Source organism: Arachis stenosperma, chromosome 10, assembly GCF_014773155.1.
Source record: "Arachis stenosperma cultivar V10309 chromosome 10, arast.V10309.gnm1.PFL2, whole genome shotgun sequence".
NCBI lineage: Eukaryota > Viridiplantae > Streptophyta > Magnoliopsida > Fabales > Fabaceae > Arachis > Arachis stenosperma.
In genome coordinates, this window is record NC_080386.1 from 129,071,557 (window position 1) to 129,088,089 (window position 16,533).

Sequence of the window (16,533 nt, forward strand, 5' to 3'; positions counted from 1 at the left end):
GGGGCCGAACTAAACTATCAAAAGATAGAAAAGTTCGCATACGCCCTCATACTCACTTCTTGACGATTTCGCCCATATTTCCAAATTCACCATCAAGGTTCGAACCAATCAGCCCATAAAAGGCATCCTGTAGAAAATAGACTTAGCTGGAAGAATCCTACAGTGGGCAGTCGAGTTGTCCGAATTCAACCTTAAATATAAAGCTCGGATGGCTATCAAATCACAGTATCTGGTCGACTTTATTGCCGAGTACACCGACACCCGAGAATTTCCACAAAGTGGAATCTCTACGTAGACGGTTCTTCAAACAAAACCGGGAGTGGCGCATGTGTAATTATAGAAAGTGATCAAGGAACTCAAATCGAGCTCTCGCTAAAGTTCGAATTCCCTGCTTCAAGTAATCAAGCTGAATATGAGGCACTACTATCTGGGTTGAAGCTGGCTAGGGATGTAGGAGTTCAAAAGCTTGTCATCTTCAGCGATTCGCAAGTAGTTACCTCACAAATAAAAGGGAGCTACCAAGCTATATAAAGATCCCACCATGAAAAAATATCTGGACAAGACCAAAGAACAGCTCGGGCAGATCGGGGAATATGAGGTCCAACATATACCTCAGAAACAGAATGCCTGAGTTGATGCACTTTTAAAACTAGCTAGCAGTAGCACCAAACCAGGGGCAACAACAGAAGCCTTATCCAAAAAATACTCCAACAAAATTATGTGCTTTCTTTCAATACTGTTGCTGCAAATAAAAATCAGGGTCGTAATGATCTTAATAAAGACATCATGATGAATAAAAAAGATTCTAATCTTTCTTTTAATTTTCCTCAATTTTTCGGCTTTACTTCTGATTCCTTGTCTGCTAAGCATGCTTCCTCTTCTACTGCTTTTAATCCTATTATTTCTAATGCTACATTATGTACTTATTTGCCTAAATATGTATCCTCGACTATGAATTGTGCACTTGAAACTCACAATCCTGGTAATGACAGTCTCATTCACACAAAAGAGACCTCTAGATATCTGCAAACTACTAACAATCCTATTGCATTTACCACTCAAATTAGGCATATTTTACCCACTGAACTTTGGCATAAGAGACTTGGACATAGCAATCTAGGCACTATTCAAAAAGTCATGTCCCAATGCAATCTTCCTTTCTCCAAGTCTGACTTACCATGCCAAGTCTGTGAATTTTGCACTATGGCCAAAATGCATCAGTTACCCTTTAAAGATTCTGATTCTGTTTACACTAGTCCTTTGGAGCTAGTTTACATTGATATTTGGGGGTCAGCTCCCTTTATCTCAAATTCTGGTTTTAGATATTATATATGCTTTGTCAATGCATGTACAAAATTCTCATCTATTTCTCTTCTTGTTAACAAATCACAGGCCCTTTTTGCTTTTTAAAATTACAAAACACTCATGGAAAATCAAACTAACATGAAACTAAAAAGCATTCAAAGTGATCATGGCATGGAATTTTTGTCAAAGTTCTTTACATCATTCCTTCAAGAGCATGGTGTATCTATCATGCCCCTACACTCACCAACAACAAGGGAGTGTCGAGAAGAAGCATAGACATATAACTGAGACTGGTTTATCTCTTTTGGCTACTGCATCCATGCCCCTAGAATATTGGGATGCTGCCTTCACTAGTGCATGTTTTCTTATCAATAGGTTACCTATAGCAAAGTTGAATTTTTGTAGTCCTTATGAAGCACTCTTTCATAAACCACCAGATTATATGTCCTTAAAAATTTTTGGCTGTGCTTACTATTCCTTGCTACAACCATACAACAATAGGAAGTTCAATTTTAAATCTGAAATGTGTGTGTTTTTAGGCTATGATTCAAATCATAAAGGCTACAAATGTCTCAGTCAGGATGGCAAGACTTTTATTTATCGAAATGTACTCTTTGATGAACTTATTTTTCCCTTTTAGCAATGGAAAAATTCACCCCCTCTAAACTGTCTTCACCCTATTCTCCTCATAATGCACCAGCTGGAGTCATTCCTTTGATCAATCACTCTGGCCTATCTGATTCTTCGTCTGCCTCTCTTAGCCAAACTCCTTCTTCACCTGCTACATACTCATCTCACATTGCCAGCCCTCCAACCCTTTCCACTCATCCCTTATTTTCCTTTCCCTCAACTACTGCTAAATCTACATCAACACTTGAGGTTTGTTCAGGTTCCCCCTTCTTTAGCCCACCTACAGCAACCAATACTCTTTCTATCTCTGGGATAGAGATTCAGCCCCCTCCTACTACACCTCCAACCTTTTCTACCAACACTCATCCCATGACTACTAGACTAAAATCAGGTGCTATATAGCCTAAAAATCTGGTAGCCATTGCCAAAACTCCTGATCTATTCACTAAAGTTTCAAAAAATGCGAAACAGGCTCTCACTTGTCCTCATTGGAAGCAGGCTATGGACAATGAATTTAAGCCCTGGCCAAATGTGGGACATGGTCCCTGGTTGATCCTCCACTCAATGCAACTATTGTTGGGTACAAGTGGGTATATACCATAAAAAAGAATGAAGAGGGTAAGATTCTGAAGTATAAAGCAAGATTAATTGCTAAAGGTTTTCATCAAGTGGAGGGGATTGACTTTGAAGAAATTTTTAGCCTTGTAGTAAGGTCAGTGTCAGTGCGAATCATCATCACTATTGGCCTCACCAATAATTGGTGCTTCAGGCAGTTTGACTTTGATAATGTGTTCTTAACTGGAGAATTATTTGAAAATGTATATATGCAACAGCCAGCCAGGTACAATGAGAGGCAGCCACTTAAAGTTTCCAAGTTGCACAAGGTCATCTATGGTCTTAAGCAAGCCCCAAGGGCTTGGTATCATACTCTTGCTTCTACTTTACGAACCCTTAGATTTCAGAATACAACTTCTGATGTGGCATCATTTATAAGAAATACAAATTCTGATGTCACTTACATGTTGATATATGTGGATGATATAATTGTTACAGGGTCCAATTCTGCTGCAATTGATACTTTAATTAAACAGTTAAACTGTATTTTTCCTTTAAAAGATCTTGGTTTATTTCACTTTTTTTTAGGCCTTGAAGCTCATTATTTGTCTGAGCAGAAATTGTTGCTTACTCAAACAAAGTATGCAAATGATCTGTTACATCGTGCAAGAATGCATAATTCCAATCATATGCCTACACCTATGATGACATCTTCGAAGCTGAGTAAAAATGACTCAGACCTTTATAAAGATCCTAAGGGTTACAGGTCCATTGTAGGAGCTATACAGTACCTCACAATTACAAGACCAGATCTAGCTTTTGCCGTGAACAAAGTTTTGCAGTTTATACACTCACTAACCGTTCAACATTGGAAAGTAGTCAAGAGGATCCTTCAATACCTTCAAGGTACACTTCAAGAGAGCTTAATTTTTTCCAAATGCACTGATTATCGTATTCTCTCCTTTGCAGATTCGGACTGGGCCTCAGACTTGGATGATCAAAGGTCAACTTATGGTTATTATATCTATCTCAGCATAAATTTAATAGCTTGGAAGAATGGTAAGCAGTCAAAGGTTAGCAGATCTAACACAGAGGTAGAATATAGGGCAATAGCCTCAGCTCAAATGGAGATCATGAGCATCCAGCAGCTGTTGAAAGAGTTGGGAGTCCACCAACAAATACCTCCAATAATTTACTGTGATAATCATACCACCTGTATGCTTGCTGCCAACCCTGTTGTGCACAGCAGGTGCAAGCATTTGGAGATGGATCTCCATTTTATTAGGGACTTGGTTAGTTCTAAAAAGCTTTATGTGGTTCATATCTCGGCTCTTGATCAAGTGGTGGACTTATTAACCAAACCACTCTCAATTACCCTCTTCACCAGGTTTAAAAGCAAACTTCGGATAGGGACTCATCCCTCCCTAAGTTTAAGGGGGGTGTTGAGAGTAAGCACACAAATTAAAAGCTAGTTGGTTAGAGTTGTTAGATTAGTTGTATCAGTTAGTTAGCCACAAAAGATGAACAGTTTGTTAATTCTGTTTTTTTCACCTTAGCAGCCTAACTAAACTCCTCTGCTTTAGTGAGTATATATATATATATATATATATACATCTACTCCATTGTAAGTGTGTGAATTCAATATCAATAAATAGAACTAGTTTTCTTCTTTACAGTGTGTGGTTAACAGTAAACTATTCCCTATTGATCTGAGCTCTTCTAGCTAGAGGTTCTGCTATTGTAAAACTCTAGTGTGTTCATACATTTTTCTTAACAGTGTTAAAGATTATTTTTGTGAAATTATTACTAAATTGGCCTTAAATTTTTTAAAAATTAGCAATTAAAAATATATTTAATACAATTTAAAAGTTTTTGAAATAAAATTAAAATAAAATAAAATTTAAGAATTTTGTTGATACTTTAAATAAATTTTAAAGATAAAAAATATATTTTATCCTAAATTATAACATGTTGAAAGTTAAATCCATTTTCTTTTAAAAGAAATACAAAATATACACAAAAGAGTATCCCTTTAAAGACACCTAGCCTTACTCCTTTTCAGATTTCTAAGGCCTGCTGCACATACAAGTTTTTTTGGTATACAAATTCATACAAATTGGTCCAAACCCAACAAAAACAACTCTCAATTTAGATTGCATGTAAACACGTGCTTCCCCAACTCTTGAATAGCGCAAACGGTTCTTCTCTCTCAATCAAAATCGCAACTCTCAAAATTCAAATAAGGGTCAAAATTTCTCAAAAATCTCTCAAAATCGTCGCGAAAAGTAAAGGAAGTTGCGAAGCTGAATTCGAAAAAAATTATGAGAAAATGAAATAAGAAGATGAAGAAGAAGTAGCAGCAGAAGATGAGGAGGAGGAAGAGGAAGAGTTTTAAATTATGTAGAACTTATTAGCACACATACATCAAAAATTCTTAAACAATACACTTAAATATCTTCATGTTACATCCAAATTTACTGTAAATACAGAAAAAAATATTTTCTCTAATGTTGTATTTTTTTGTCTTTTTTTTTTCTTTCTTTCTTTTAGTTGAATGAATGTAAATTCATCCTCTTCTAAATAAATTTGTAACATTATGTGTTTCTTCTTCTCCTTTGTTTGACTTTTTTGTTTTTATTTTTGAGAAGGTAAAACAAGAAAAAAAGATGAATAAGAAAAAAAAAGAGATGATGATGATGATGATGAAAAAGAAGAAGAAGAAGAAGAAGAAGAAGAAGAAGTAGAAGATGAGGAAGAGGGAGAAGAAGAGTTTTGAATTATGCAAAACTTATTAGCATACATATACTGAAAATTCTTAAACAATACACTTAAATATCTTCATGTTACACCTAAATTTGCTGCAAATACAGCAAAATATTTTTTCTAATACTGTATTTTTTTCTTCTTCTTCTATTTCTTATTTCTTTCTTTTTTTAGTTGAATGAATGTAAGTTAATCATCTTCTAAGTAAATTTGTAGCATTATGTGTTTATTCTTCTTATTGTTTGATTTTTTTGTTTTTATTCTTGTTAAGAGAGTAAAACAAAAAGAAACTTGAGAAGATAAAACAAAAAAAAAAAAGATGAATAAGAAAAAAAAAAGAAGAAGATGAGCAAGAGGGAGAGAAAGAATTTTGAATTATGCAAAACTTATCAACACACATACACCAAAAATTCTTGAACAATACACTTAAATATCTTCGTATTACACTTAAATTTACTGCAAATACAGAAAAATATTTCCTCTAATGCTGTATTTTTCTTCTTCTTCTTCTTCTTCTTCTTCTTCTTCTTCTTTTTTTGTATTTTTTAGTTGAATGAATGTAAGTTCATCATCTTTCAAGTAATTTTGAAGCATTATGTGTTTCTTCTTCTTCTTTGTTTAATTTTTTTGTTTTTATTATTTTTAAGAGAGTAAAACAAAAAGAAACTTGAGAAGGTAAAATAAGAAAAAAAAAAGATGAATAAGAAAAAAAAAGAAAATAATGATGATGAAAAAGAAGATGAAGCAACAGCAGAAAACGAGGAGGAGGAAGAAGAAGAGTTTTGAATTATACAAAACTTATCAGCACACATACATAAAAAATTCTTAAATAATACAATTAAATATCTTCATGTTACACTTAGATTTGCTACAAATACAGAAAAATTTTCTCTAATGTAGAATGCTTACATTATATTCAATTCAAACCATCAACGGTAAACAACAATTTTCACAAACAAAAATAATATTATTCACCTACAGAATCATAAACTATTAACAAAAATATTAACTCGAATCGAAGCACACCTCAACCACTTGATTGGATTCAAAACAATAATCAACTTTGTTCTGGTTCAATTGACAATCTGAACTTGAATTATTCATTATCTTTAACAACGAGATAACTATTCAAAACTTATTTTAGAGCTTGATTTCAAATCCGTAGAGAACGAACGAAGAGAAGTGCAGAGAACGTAGAAATAGAAGAGAACGTAGATCAAAAACAGAAACAAAATTCTTTTGAAAAAGGTAGTTATATATTCGCACGTTAATTGATAAGTTAGTTAAATTTAGAGGTGCGTGAGGTGAATTGAGGTAAAATGATTTGTATAGACTTATATAAAAAATGACTTATATGTGAAGAATAATTATTATCTTTATTAACGGTGAGGTTGATGAATTAAGTATAACCAATGTTTTGTAAATTTGTAATATATATTTTTTTTAAAGTAAAACGACAAATAAATTTTTAAATATTTATATTTATTAGTTTAAAAAAATATCAATAAATTTTTTTTTTGAAAGTAAGAGCTCAACACACAAGTGAAGTAAAATAAGGCTAAAACAATAACAAAAAAAGCCATAATAATTTTTATGTCATTTTCGGCATAATTATTAACAACATGAGTTATTTACAACATCATTCCATAGCACATGAAAAAGATTGCTCCATACAGTCTCCAATTCCTGTTGTCTTGCTGAAATATGGCATCATTTTGTGGTAACTAAATAGTTCACATAACTGAGAAAAATCCAAGTAGCCAATACTTACGTCTCTCTTTTTTCATCGACACGTTAATAAAATTTTATTTTAAGATAACAAAATAAATATATTATTTTTAAATTAGTCTATATAATTAAAATAAAAATTTTAATTTGAACTAATTTATTCACGGTAATCATTTAAAAGATTTTATTAATATTTTTTTAAAAATTAATCTACCTAAAATGTGAATCTTACTGTTTATTTGTCATTTTTCTATTTTTTTTAAATAATGAAAAGTAGCTAGTTATCCATCCTTACCTCCAATCACCAACTACCATAATTTTGCGAGACTCTGCTAAAAGTCTCTCTCTTCAAAGGGGAATGAAAAATGAATGAATAAAGAATGAAACGTCTTCATCCATTTTCTCTTCGGAAACAAAACTTGTTGGAAACCTTAAAAAATAAAAACCATGATTTTGTTCTTCGTAACTGGTAACTCGTAACACACACAACACAAACCTCATCCAAAGAAGAAGAAGAAGAAGAAGAAGAAGAAGAAGAAGAATAGTCACTGAATCTTAAACTCACACGACACGAAGAGCTATGGATAGGCATGATGAGCAAAACTCCAATCCCTTCGCAACCACCGATTCCGATTCCGATTCCGACTCGGTGAGTTGCTTCGTCACCGATCTCTTCGAAACTCGCTCTGAGCCTTCTCGTCATTGCTCCTGCGGTGACGTCAACATAAACCCCTTCTCCGGCGTCGTTTGCGACCTTCACGGGGAAGCATCGTTAGGGTTAGGGTTTGGAGCTGAAATTGGATCCCAAAACGACAATCACAGTGGTGTTTTCGATTTCTCGATAGGTGATAATAATGGTTTGGGTGGGCTTAGGGTTGTTGGATTCGGATCCGATTCGGATTCGGCTGGAGAGGAAGGTGAGCTTGATCGAGCTATGGAGGAGTTCGGTTCTTCTGGTGTGCGTGGTTTTAGTGATGATGATGATCATAGGGTTGATGGTGGAGGGTTTGATGATTTTGATGTTAGGTTGTGTTGGGATAGTCTCTGTTTGGAGGATCAGAGGACCTTGAATGAGAGTTTTGAATGGGAGGAGGTAGAGGAGAGGGTGAATGATAGGGAAGATTCGAGTTTGGTGATTGATGAGGTTGAGGTTGATGATCAATCAGTGGCGTCCGGGTTTTCGCACAGCGAGGATCCCGGCGAGGAGGCGTTGAGGTACCTGGAGTGGGAAATTCTCTTGGCTGTGAACAATTTGGAGAGGAATTCAATCTTGGAACATGAAGCCAATGTGGATTCTTATTTAGCAGTTGGGGATGGTTATATGTACACTGCTGAATATGATGTTCTGTTTGGGCAGTTTCTGGAGAATGAGAGTGCCTTGAAGGGTAGTCCCCCTGCGGCGAAGAGTGTCGTGGAGAATCTTCCGGTGGTTGAGTTGACAAAGGAGGAGTTGCAGGGGAAGAATGTGGCTTGTGCTATTTGTAAAGATGAGATATTGTTGGAGGAGAAGGTGACTAGGCTTCCTTGCTCGCACTGTTATCATGGGGATTGCATTATGCCTTGGTTGAGTATTCGTAACACTTGCCCTGTTTGTCGATTTGAGTTGCCTACCGATGATCCTGAATACGAGCAGAGGAAGAGCCGGATGGCTGCTTACGAGATGGTGGAGCTTGCAATGCAGAGGCAAGTTTGAATCGTCGCCTCAGGTTATAGTTGTCTTCTGTAAATAGCAGTTTGTTTTCTCTCATATCCAACTGATGGTGAGAACCAAAAATCTTTTGTAATTGGTTTTCATGTTGCGCGGTGGTTTTTGAATAAGTTTCGTGCCATATTATATGTTCTGAATAGTCAAGAAATGAATGTCTGTCAATATTTATTTTATGCAAAGACATAGTGTATCCCAAGAAGAATTATGTTTTTTAATAAACTTGTATATAAGTTGTCATTATTGGATTTAAGTATCTCTGTACACACAGAAGAAAGTGTTGGCTACCTGTACTTTGGCTTATGCATATACTCAAGAATTTTCACTTCTAGCATAAAGGGACAATGTGTTTTAATATCAGTTCTTAGTTTGACTCTGAATTCAGTGTGCTATTAGTTAAACAGGGTTCATGGTATTCCTTTATTTTTGTGTTGTATAAAGAAATAAGGAGTGAAGGTAATATAGGGAGAAACTTTGGGTAGTATTTATATTGAAAAACATGATAGAATCTCAGCTTTCAGATGGTTTGATAATTCATAGGTAGAGGTAGAGGAAACCTGCTTAGATGTTGCCATATTGGTGTATAAAGAATTGAAGAAAGATGTTACCCTAACTCTATCCTTATGCTTGTTGTTTGGAAGGGTAAATTACACCGATTTCCTTAAGTCTAGGCGATATTACACACAATATACTCTCTTCGTAAAAGTAGACATTAACCTCCCGAGATTTTTTATACTCGGCACCGATGCATTTTATAAATCTTTTTGACATTGGTATGATCTATAAATGTGAGACTGAATCACTGACTAGCATAACAGATTAACGGATGCCGTCTATATCACTTAACCTCGTGAAAGGTTAGTATAATATACCATATTTGGAAATTTGAGTATATTTGTGTGGTATGCAAAACCTTGAGGTTAATCATTATTGTTCTTCACCAGAAATCTGTAAGTAATGCATTCATATTATTGCAGCCATCTATATTTCTAAAGGCTTAAAAAATGGCAATATTTGTGTAAAATGTGTTGATGTTTAATTTGTGCTATGATTCTTCCAATTTCATGTTAGATTATGATCTATGCATAATAATTAACAAGAAGTTACATTAACAACATAGGAATGTTATTTGCTAAAATCTGTATGTGCACTACCATGTGGATTGTGCTACTTTGCTCTTTGTTTTCCTAAAGTTAACAGCAACAGGTGAAAAATCCTTTGCAGTTCCTGTGCATCCTTGAGCTTCCTGATCTCATGTGTCTTCTCATGGTTGAGGTATTGCTCATTGGTTGGTTATATTTTACTTGATGTATTCTAGCATTCTTCATGAGATGGCTATGCTTTTTACTCGTTTGCTTCAAGCATTAGCTCAATTTCATTTTCTTTTTTTTTTCTTTTTTTTGGTTGGCTAATTTGAATAGTATTTTGACTTTTTTCACCCTGTTTAAATGGAAAATAGTGATTTTGATTCTTTAGCAGAGTCAGGGTTTTTTTTTTTTTTTTTGACACGAGCAGAAAGGCTCATATTCACCAGTTACGAGACACTATTTTTTCTTTCCGTTTTATTTTGGACAAAGTACGACATACTGAGATTAGAGAGGCATTAAACGAAAAAAGATATCAGGAGAAGATAGAAATGCTGGAGAGTGGAGACCAAAGTTAAGGTTCAGATCCCGTTTCTGCTTCGACCATAAAGTACAAAAAAATATGAGCCCTTCTCACCAATGTTTCTTATTGATATGGGCCAAGGTTTGTTTTCCTTCTTCTATGTACATTTTTTTGGACCTTTCTGCTATTCCTTTTTTGTCAGGGGTCGGACATTTTTTACTTTTGACCAAAAACAGATATTATTACATACCAAACTTGATTATTTGATAAAGCTTCTACTTTTCAAAAACAGTTTATAAAAATTAATTTTTAAAAGATTATTTTTTTTAAATTATAGCATTTATATTTGATAAATCAAATTAAAAATAGCTTTTAATAAACACAAACAACATCCAATAGCTTTTAATAAACACAAACAACATTAATTGCGTTTGGTAAAATAGCTTTTAAAATTAAAAAATACTATAATAGACATAAATATAAATATTAAATTTAAAAATTAATTAACATATGAGGTTATATTAGACTTTTAAATTTTGAAAAATACAAGCTAACTTTAAAAAGCTCTATCTTAGATGCTTTCAAAAGTACTCCGATCTTTTAAGAGCTGCAAGTACAAGTATATGGTCTTTTTTTATTTACCAAACACAAAAATAAGGAACTCGAACTTTTAAAATGTACAAGTATCTCTTCAAAAAGTTTTAGTTTTACCAAACGAAGCCTCTATTTTAAGAAAAAGTATTGGGTATAGATTTATAAGTTAGGATTTAGCATTATGGGTTTATGATTCAGGTTTTAGAATTTAAAATAAATAAAATATTTTAACAAAGTTGGCTAATGTTAGTTGAAAAAATTGGTTCTTAAACATTATTCAAAAACTAAATTACAGAATTACCGAAAGGAAATAGAGTACCAACAAGTGATTATTACAGGCTGATATCTAATCTATAATGTACGAATATGGAATATGACACGACACAAAATATGTGGGTATACATATTTAAAATTCTTATAAGACACAGGGCTACGATATATAATATAAAATATAAAATATTTTAGATAGATTATAATGATATTTTAGTATTTTATTAATATTAAAATATAAATTATTTTTTAATTATTTTTAATAATTTATTTAATTATATAAAGTATTTAAAATATTTTGTTTTAATAATTAATAATATATACTATTTTTAAATTTATTTCAAGAATGCATGTTAAAAATAATTCTAGATACGTTGATATGTAATAGTATTTAAGTGTGTTCAAGTTCAGAAAAAAAAAATTTATTTTTTATTAAAACACAATTAGACACAGAAAATATTCGTATTGGACGAGGACCCGTAGACATGATAAATCAAAAAAGTATCTGTGTTTCATAATATCTAATCTAAGTGGCTTAGTCTTGCTAGCTACGAGTGTTAGACGAGGGATTATGAATGCTTTTGTTTTAATTTTGGCAATTAATTATAAGCGGAATGTTGTAATGAATGTTAGGAGGGTAACATTTTTAATGAAAAAAAATAGTTGGTTATTGTTGGCTCAAATATAAAGTAAATGTGACAAAAATGGTCATTTAAACATTTCTCTAAATAATAATAGTTAGTAAACCTGATTTTGGTATATACAAAATTAAATCATTTTGATCAGCAGCATATGCTATAGTCGTTTGCTCCTCAGAGTAATCAACACTTATAAAGCGAGTGGAAAAAGAGGATAACTTTTGCTACTTTTCCTTATTATTGAACTTTGGCCAGAAAAATTACTTCTTTTGATAGGGCTATTGAGATAGCAGTCGAAAGAGAACTAAAGAAATGGGCGTTAAACGAATTAGGGTACTACGCTTCACAGTTCACACTACTAGCAATAATTGTGTTTGCACCAATTAAGGAGGGTTAAGGTGATATTTAAATTACTCCCCTTAAACACAATTCTAATGCAACTTTATGAGAAAAAAAACCCTTAAAAATAAAATAATTTTTTTCTCATTATATCTCCTAAACGACAATGCCAAAAACTAATCAGTCGCATATCTGAACTTCATTTAAGAATTTATCGTTAGCTAATGGATTACTGTATACATAAGTCAGGATTTGAACTGTCGACACTTACTTAAGCAGACAAGTGAGTTGACCACTACTAAACCATTTCAAATTGGTTTAAAATAAAAATAAATTTTTTTCTTATTTTTCCACAGTCCGATAAGTTAAGGACTAATTCGTCACAAATTAAAATTTTATTTAAGAGTTTGTTGCTAGCCGATAAATAAAGTTATCATGATTATTTAAACTTTTGATCCGCAGTAAAGCATCGGAAAATGTTTTTTATTTAAATGGGGCCATGCATGCATATAAAAAGTGAATTTATAGACTAATAAATCTTTTTTATTTTGTGGAAGAAATCGTCAAAACTGGAATTGAAACTTGAATTGATAGCAACAATATCAACTACAAGTGTTTATAAGGAGTAGGTTACTGATGATGTTAAATATACACGAATGCATGCATCCACAAAAAGCTCAAAATTATTATTGCTTGAGGAAAAGAGTCTATCTTTTTCCCTTTTTCCTCTTTTCTTTCTTCTCTTTATTTTTTTCCCTTCTTGAAAATAGACTTAGTGTGATTGGATGGTCAAATTTATCATTTTCTGGGATGAGATCATGCAAAAGGGAAAGATGATATATATTACAAAGCAAGAAAGCATGGATACTGTGATATATATATATATAAAATAAAATAAAATAAAATAAAAATGAGGTGACAAAAAGGGCTTGAACTCACTAAGCTAAACCTCAGGGCCATAAAAGGAGATTTCACTCTTTGATGGTCAAAAGAACCTAAGCTATACGCACGACCAACCTTTTGATCTCATTCAACAATCGATAATTCAATAATATATATTCAAGTTGTCATACATAATTAAAAGAGATTTAATCATACTTTTTGGCATAAAATAACGATTATGGTTTAAATTAGTTGGTGGATATATATAGATAAGTAATTAATTTTATATCTATGTTTTCTTTAGAAAGATTTTTTTTTTAATATAGTCAATATAATGCACATGTTTATTTTAGAGAAATAGGGACAAACAAACAAAAATCGAAACTTATACATTTTGATTAAAAAGCTCTAATACCATAGTAAATCACATCTCCTAAAAGGTTATATACAATTTGAATAATACACACCATACAAATTTTAGTACAGAAAATAAAAAAATTTTCAACTGTATCAATAATTTTGTGTTATGTAAAAAATTTGTGTATTATATTCATAAGTTTATGTATTATTTGTAAAATTTGTCCTGTATATAAAAAAATTATGTGTTCGATAATAATTTTTGTATTTTGTAATAATTTATATGTTCTGTAACAACATTTTTTTTGTGATGGATGTGTGTGCTTTTTTTTTTGTCGAATTTTTACCAACTTAGTTGGACTTAGTATATAACGATACCGATTAAGAAATATACCATTTAATCAATTTGGGTTGGTCGAGTGGTCAGCTCACTCGTCCGCTTAAGTAAATATCAGGAGTTTGAATCTCGTCTTGTACATGCAGTAATCCGTTGGCCAACGACAAACTCTTAAATGGAGTTCAGATCTGCGACAGATTAATTTTTGACCTGTTAGATTAGAAAATACCGTGAAAAAAAAAAAAGAATATGTCATGGTCGAAAATGTCTCTCAGATGTTTATTTCCTTCCTAGATTCTATGATTGGTGAAGTTAATTAGGGTTATATATCCTTTAAGACAGCTAAGTGGGGAAAAAAAATCATTTACTATCTGCGAGATTTACTTGCTTTACCAATGCACTTTTTAAATTTATTTGTTTTCTTGACTAACAGTTAAGTCACTACCGAAAACACAAAATAAGCATGGAGGAAAGAAAGAGATCTAGAAGAGATAAGGTAAAATTTCTAATTTCCATTCTAAAAATTAGAAGCAATTAATTTTTAGTCAGTTAATATTAGTTAATTTTATAATTTAAAATTTAATATAAATAAAATAATTTTTAATAAAAATAATATATATTATTTTTATAATTTATTAATTAAAGAGTTGAAAAAAAATCAAACAACAACTTCAGTAAATAACTAATTATTGAATTTAGCTAAATAAATTCACTCATTAAGCTTTTTAAAATAATTTTTTTAACCCTTTTAATTTTTTTATAAATCATAAAATTTAAACCCAAAATTCTAAACTTTAAATAGATTTTACATTTTTTTTACTTGAGTTTTAGATATTTTTATTATTTTTAGTTTATGTTGGATTTTATTTGGTATTCAATTCTTTTTCAATTATTGGATAATTTTTAAATTAATTATTTAAATTAATGTTAACTTCTTATATTTTTTTCATATCCTTAAATTAAAAATAGTAAAAACAAACTTTAAGAATAAAAAATATTAAATTAATTAGTTATTATATACTTGTATATAAATATATATAAAATTTAATTTATTTTTAAAATATATTTTATATTTCAATATATATTCTACGTTCATAATTGATTTTAATAGTTGATTTATTTTAGCCTACACCTACCATACATAATTTTTATCTAATTATAAATACAAATTTTTTACCAGTTTTGAAAAGAGTTTTTATATTTTAATTGTTTTATTTATGTTTTTATTTATTGTTTTTTTACAAAGAAAAAAATATTTTTAAATTTTTTATTTTACTTTTTGGTAAATTACGAAAACATATTGTCTTTTACAACAACATATCAAATATATAGCCCCTTTTTTTTTTTTCTCAGATTGCAAAAATTATATATCAACTTTTTACAAACTACGAAAAACAAAATTAGCCCATATATATGTATATTATACCTCCATTAACCTATTTACAAGAATTACACAGCCGATACTTCATTTAAAAATTAATTTGCGTCTAACAAGACATAATGGACTATTTTCATTTATTTATTTATTTTTAAGGGTGAGTGGAGGAGTTGGAATCATTATTACTTCAATCACTCTACTGTGATTGAAAATTATATATTATGGAGTCTATATATCAAGCCAGTGCCCTCTTTTATTTTCGTTTGCTTTCTTGCTTTGCTTTCTCTCAACCCTCTCTTCTTCTCACTCTCCTTTTGTCGTATGCTAAAGAAGCACGCAAATCAAGTTTGCAATTACAATACATTTATTTATTATTTATTTATTTAATAAAAAATCACTAATATGAATTAAATATAGTTCATGATAATGGCAAAATGTCTAATAAAACTTATCTTAAAATTAGGGGGCTATATCTAATGCTTTTTATTATATGTTCACTTTTTGACCAAGCATATTTATTCTTAAAAAATCATTATTGATTGCCTCATCACTTCATCTTGGGTGCCACTCCACTTTTTCATATCTTGTACTTAAATATTGAGATGAAGGATCTAATCTAACTCTAAGCTCTCTCTCTCTATGTGAAACTTTTCATATCTTTAGGATGCACCAACTTATTATTAGTGAGTAATAAATTTTTTAATGAAGTTTACATCTTGGATTAATTCTTAATTTATTGAATTAAAAATATTATAATATATATAATAAAAAATATTTTAAATATTTTTAAAATATTAATATTTTAATATTTGTAGTTATTAATCTTTATGAAAAGATGAAATGAGAATATTAAGTAAATTTGATAAATATATTGTCATCAATATAATCAATTTTAAAAAATTTAACTCAGATAATAAATTAGGTCTTTCGTATAGGTCGTTTGGCTTAAAATTTTTATTTTTCAAGACTTTTTGCATAATTAATTAAATCCCTTTTAAATTAATAATATGAAGATTATAAAATAAATTAAGGATATTATTGTAGTATCCTATACAATTATAAAGTATTCGCATATACTTCTAGTGTGTGGCTAAAAAACTATTAGATATTTCATTAACTAAAATTAATTTAGCAAATCTTAGTCTATTGGTTAGATTAATAATTAAGAAGAAAGATAACAAATTTCATAAATTAAATATAGTATATAAGGTTATATTTATTTATAAATATGGGATACTGAGATAAGAATATAGAGATATAAAATCGTATTTGACAGATGAGATATAAACAGAATAAATATTATGTTTAGATATTAAATTAGTGTATTTTGTGTTTATCATGATATGAAAGGTACAGAAATACTAATAAAGATATAATTTATTTATTATTTTTTATTATTTTTATTAATTTTTTATAATTATATTTTTTAAAAATTTTTAAATAA

At 30.6% G+C, this 16,533-nt stretch overlaps 1 protein-coding gene across 1 annotated transcript; it reads left to right on the forward strand.

Moving 5' to 3' along the window:
• Positions 1–7,286: 7,286 nt before the first annotated feature.
• LOC130957949 (uncharacterized) lies at positions 7,287–8,993 on the forward strand. Its single transcript, XM_057884811.1, has one exon. The coding sequence runs from the start codon at positions 7,562–7,564 to the stop codon at positions 8,672–8,674; it is 1,113 nt and encodes a 370-aa protein (XP_057740794.1). The 5' UTR covers positions 7,287–7,561; the 3' UTR covers positions 8,675–8,993.
• The last annotated feature ends 7,540 nt before the right edge of the window (positions 8,994–16,533 follow it).

Excerpts from the sequence above, each read along its gene's own strand:
- LOC130957949 (XM_057884811.1), top strand. The coding sequence starts at position 7,562 with ATGGATAGGCATGATGAGCAAAACTCCAATCCCTTCGCAACCACCGAT.